The following is a 5687-nucleotide window of genomic DNA, read 5'->3' on the forward strand; positions in this document are numbered from 1 at the left end:
CAGAGGAGGAAAGTTGACATTCTGTGTGTCCAGGAGACCAGGTGGAAAGGGAGCAAGGCTAGAAGAATTGGAGCAGGGTTTAAACTGTTTTATAATGGTATGGACAGGAAGAAAAATGGAGTTGGAGTGATCCTGAAGGAGGAGTTTGTGAAGAATGTTCTGGAGGTAAAGAGAGTGTCAGATAGGTTGAGGAGTCTGAAGCTGGATATTGAAGGTGTGATGTTGAATTTTGTTAGTGCCTATGCTCCACAAGTAGGTTGTAAGCAAGATGAGAAAGACAGATTCTGGAGCGAGTTGGAGGAAGTGATGCAGACTGTTCCCAGAGGTGAGAGAGTAGTGATAGGGGCAGATTTGAATGGACATGTTGGGGAAGGGAATAGTGGAGATGAGGAAGTGATGGGCAGGTTTGGTCTTCAAGAAAGGAACCCAGAAGGACAGAGGTTGGTAGACTTTGCTAAAAGTATGGAGATGGCTGTGGTGAACACGTACTTTCAAAAGAGGCAGGAACACAGGGTGACATATAAGAGTGTTGGCAGGAGCACACAAGTGGACTATATCTTATGTAGACGCTGCAATTTAATGGAAATTAGCGATTGTAGTGGAAAGTAGTGGTAGGTGAGAGTGTAGCTAGACAACATAGGATGGTGGTAAGATGACTCTGGTGGTGAGGAAGATGAAGAGAGTAAAAGCAGAGCAGAAGACAAAGTGGTGGAAGTTGGAAAAGGAAAAGTCATGTGTGGTTTTCAGGGAGGAGTTGAGGCAAGCTTTAGGTGGTCAGGAGGGGCTTCCGGATGACTGGACTACTACAGCCAAAGTGATCAGGGAGACGGGTAGGAAGGTGCTAGGTGTGTCATCTGGAAGGAGGAAAGAACACAAGGAGACTTGGTGGTGGAATGAGGAAGTGTATCGGTTGGCGAGGCAGGGGGATAGAGATGGAAAGGATGTGCAGCAGGTTAGAGTGATTTAAGATAGAGATGGAAATGTTTTGACAGGTGACAGGAGGGTGAGGGAAAGATGGAAGGAGTACTTTGAAGAACTGATGAATGAGGAAAATGACAGGGAGAGAAGAGTTGTAGAGGCAAATATTGTTGAACAGGAAGTAGAAAGTATTAGCAAGGGTGAAGTTAGGAGAGCTTTGAAGAGGATGAAGAGAGGAAAGGCAGTTGGCCCTGATGACATACCAGTGGAGGTATGGAAGTGTCTAGGAGAAATGGCAGTAGAGTTTTTAACTAGGTTGTTCAACAAGGTCTTAGAGAGTGAGAGGATGCCTGAGGAATGGAGGAGAAGTGTTTTGGTGCCGATTTTTAAGAACAAGGGAGATGTGCAGAGTTGTGGAAACTATAGAGGTATTAAGCTGATGAGCCATACAATGAAGTTGTGGGAAAGAGTAGTGGAAGCAAGGCTAAGGGGAGAAGTGGACATTGGCTTTGAGAAGTAGTGAGAAGTGGCTTCTCCTATCACTGCTATGGTGATGACACTCAACTCTACTTCTCATTTCAACCATATGATCCTACAGTCAGTGTTCGTATCGCTGCCTGTCTGACAGACATTTCTGACTGAACTCAATCTTGCAAAGACAGAATTACTTGTCTCAACCAACCCAGCACTTCAAAATTTCTCCATTCAGCTTGGTTCATCAACCATAACTCCATCCAGGACAGCCAGGAACCTTGGAGTTGTGATTGATGGCCATTTAAAATCTCACTGACCACATTACTGCAACAGCCCGGTCCTGCAGATTTGCCTTATACAACAGTAGAAAGATTATACCCTTCCTATCAGAACAGGCTACACAACTCCTGGTCCAAGCTCTAGTTCTCTCCAGACTAGACTATTGTAATGCTCTTCTAGCTGGCCTTCCAGAATGCACTATCAAACCCTTGCAACTAATCTAGAATGCAGCAGCGAGAGTTGTCTTTAACGAGCCGAAGAGAGCGCATGTTTGATATTAGCAGCACACTTACGGCTTTCATTACATGTGGTTGGGGAGGGGAGCTCTTGTCGCTGCTCTTATCTACAATGCACAGGGAGTTCTTGCCTGGAACAGAACCATACCACCAAGCTAAACGATATGCTAAATATAGAGGATAACCGAGGGTAACCCCTGTCACCAATTTGAAGTGTTCCACAAGTGGACAGGGGAGGTTTCTATGGACAGTCCCTTGACTCATTATGACAGGATGAGACTACACATGCACTTAGGACTTTCTAAGTCAACCCATTTCAAATAAAATCTGGTTTAGATTAGTGACCCAATAATGCAAACCCAACAGTCATGAAAAAGCAAAGACCAAAGAGACACTGCTGTTGAGTTTCATGTTTATTAAGACCATTAAAATCACATGACCAGGGTAACTTCTCCACTAGACACCACAGTTTGTCCAATGGAGACTGTCTTGACATCAGCATCTCTTCCTGGAAAAGAAGTGGCAGAATTGTGAGGGGCATTTAAAAACCAATTTCTCATGGTTCCTGAAGTCAGTTTACAGCAAGCACTCACTTTTCCTAGCGCAGCTTTGCTCACAGGAGCCAGAAGAGGGATGGCACACCGCTGTACTACAGTGGATGAAGATCTAGCAGAGAGGGAAAAGGGTCAAGCCACTATAAAAAAAGACTAATATCAAGGGTTCAGGCAAGGCTGTGGAGCTTACGGTTTCCTGCAGAGGAGCCAGTGATGCTGGATCCACAAATGTGAACATCTTCACAACAAAGCGCTTGTAGTGGGTTGGGAACTGAAGACCAGAAAAGCCAGCCACCGGAACCAGTGTGGTCAGGTAACGGTCATCCCGGTAAGGGCATCTGAAAGGCAAAGGGGCAGTCAGAAAGGCCTTACAGCACACTAGATGGATGAAGACCAGCCTTACTCACCCATCGACCAGAAGGTCCCACTGGGGTAGACTGAGTGGACTGGGGGTTGATGTTGCCCAGCAACGTCCCAGCATCAGGACAATGTTGGGGTCAGTCCTCTCCAACACGCGCACCTCAACAAACACAGGCTCCCGCAGGACTTTTGTGATCGGATAATCAGCATCACTGTAGTAGGACGTGTACGCCTCATCCCCTGAGGAAGAACACAGCGTTTAAACAGAAACTGCTGCAACCTGGAGTTGTAGAAAATCATCCATACTTGGACAGACACTTGCCTTCTGCACAGCCTTTGGTGACACATTGACCATTTGCCAGTCTAAGCTCCACCCTGAGGGGTCCAGAAGCAGCTACTGGTGGAGGTGCAGGAACAGTGTTGACCTCCACAACCAGAGCTTCCACAGAAGTACCAGAGTACCTACACTGGAAGAGAAGCCTGGACAACAAACAGAGAGCTTGTAGCATTTGTAAAGGATTAACATGCATGCTAGACAATAAGTCACCTACTCAAAATGGCTGTCCCTTGTGATGGAACCAAGTGGTCCGACACCCACTTCATACGAGGAGGTCATTCTGTTTTCATACACCACATATCCACTGTCCTCCTGCAAATAGTAACTGTTGGCATCCAGTCCATTCTAAGCAGAACAGAAGCACATGCAGCTACTCACCATCATGCTCGTGCCACATGCAGTGACAGGGAACTGGTATATAGCAAAGGAAGGTGTGGATCCCACAGGACTGCAAGGTGGGTCGTTTCCACCCAGGAGACGGACTGAATCCAGGCTCAATCGAGGCAGTGTGACATCTCTAGCCACCACTACCACAAACTGACCATCTCTTATACACTGGACAGTCACTGGAACAAAGAGAGCAGGTTATTGCTGAAGAGGAGTTTAACATGAACCCCTTTACATTGACTCAACACTCTTACCTGCCTTCCCATAGTAACACCGCTGTCCGTTAAAGCAGCAGTTGAGCGCTCCACAGTCCGCACCACTGATACCATCTGGGCCACATTGGATCTGCTCATAATCAGCTACAGCACATTTGTCAAGGGGCTCTGCCTGCACCACTGGCTGCTTAGACTGAACCTGCTGTTGAATCTGTTGACTAGCTTGTTGTTGAACCTACTGAGGAGACTGTTGACTAGCTTGTTTCTGAACCTGCTGATTAGCTTGTGTCTGAACCCACTGAGAAGATTGTTGACTAGCTTGTTTTTGAACCTGCTGATTAGCTTGTGTCTGAACCCACTGAGGAGACTGTTGACTAGCTTGTTTTTGAACCTGCTGATTAGCTTGTGTCTGAACCCTCTGAGGAGACTGCTGACTAGCTTGTTTCTGAACCTGCTGATTAGCTTGTTGTTGAACCCACTGAGGAAACTGTTGACCAACTTCCTTCTGAAGCCGCTGGTCAGTTTGCTGTAACATCAGCGCTTGCGGATTCTGGGGCAGATTACTCCACTGTGGAACAGCATGACAGAAAGCACAAAACCACACACAAAGTGCCAGAGACTGCACTGCACACCAGCTTCCTGCCATTGTTCAACAGCTAGTCACACTGTTGAGATGCTCCCCTTTGGTCATTTTGTATTCTACAGATTTTGGCTAATTAACGATAATCCCTCCCCTCTCCATTAACAGTCACGATTCTCCAGACTTGCCCAAATGGGAGCTTATGCTACCAGAAGATTCTCATTGGTTCTCAAAATTATACACGTGTGATAGTTCTTGATTCCAATTGGCCAGATTTGTCATCTTGAAGACAAGTAAAAAGGTTCATGCACAGGTTTGCTACTAGAGCTTGCCCAAAATACTTTGGGTAGATGTTTGGTGCATTCTGCTTTGCTTGTAGACATGCTGAAATATTAACTAGCATTATATACCTTTTTTAAAACAGAGAAATCTAAATATCGAAAGAGCAAGTAAAATCAAATATTTCTGATATAATATTATCATTAAATTATGTGAGGTAATACAGCCCAAATACTCAGAAAAAAAATGGCAGAAACAGACTTCAAACAATCAGACACCTAAAAGTTATTTATAAAGCAATTTAAGAGTATGTGAGATAAAATAAAGTTAATAATCCATTAACTTTGCATAATCCATTATGCGAATCACGAATAATCCATTCATTCGCATAATCCATTATGCAAATCACGAATATGACTTCCATACCGGATCGGTTGGGTCCCGGGTTAACAACGACCGCCATCAGTGCTGTTGACCTACAGGGCACTGGTGGAAATTGGGCTACTGTTAGTCAAACAAGGAGAGGAGGAAAGCGTGTCAGTAGGCAGAAAGAGAAGAGGAAAGGCAAGAGTTTAGGACTGAAAGTAGGGACTTTGAATGTTGGTACAATGACAGGAAAAGGCAGAGAGCTAGTAGATATGATGCAGAGGAGGAAAGTTGACATTCTGTGTGTCCAGGAGACCAGGTGGAAAGGGAGCAAGGCTAGAAGAATTGGAGCAGGGTTTAAACTGTTTTATAATGGTATGGACAGGAAGAAAAATGGAGTTGGAGTGATCCTGAAGGAGGAGTTTGTGAAGAATGTTCTGGAGGTAAAGAGAGTGTCAGATAGGTTGAGGAGTCTGAAGCTGGATATTGAAGGTGTGATGTTGAATTTTGTTAGTGCCTATGCTCCACAAGTAGGTTGTAAGCAAGATGAGAAAGACAGATTCTGGAGCGAGTTGGAGGAAGTGATGCAGACTGTTCCCAGAGGTGAGAGAGTAGTGATAGGGGCAGATTTGAATGGACATGTTGGGGAAGGGAATAGTGGAGATGAGGAAGTGATGGGCAGGTTTGGTCTTCAAGAAAGGA

The 5687-nt window shown here is 45.3% G+C and overlaps 1 protein-coding gene across 1 annotated transcript; it reads right to left on the bottom strand.

Moving 5' to 3' along the window:
* Positions 1-2338: 2338 nt before the first annotated feature.
* On the bottom strand, positions 2339-4451 carry LOC137089816 (zona pellucida sperm-binding protein 4-like). Its single transcript, XM_067453389.1, has 10 exons — positions 4425-4451; positions 4092-4328; positions 3800-3995; positions 3537-3724; positions 3373-3470; positions 3144-3301; positions 2869-3061; positions 2652-2799; positions 2501-2573; positions 2339-2415 (listed from the first exon to the last, which is right to left on the bottom strand). The coding sequence occupies exons 1-10, from the start codon at positions 4449-4451 to the stop codon at positions 2339-2341; spliced, it is 1395 nt and encodes a 464-aa protein (XP_067309490.1).
* Positions 4452-5687: the final 1236 nt, after the last annotated feature.

The sequence above is a fragment of the Pseudorasbora parva genome, chromosome 9 (genome assembly GCF_024679245.1).
Source record: "Pseudorasbora parva isolate DD20220531a chromosome 9, ASM2467924v1, whole genome shotgun sequence".
Classification (NCBI taxonomy): domain Eukaryota; kingdom Metazoa; phylum Chordata; class Actinopteri; order Cypriniformes; family Gobionidae; genus Pseudorasbora; species Pseudorasbora parva.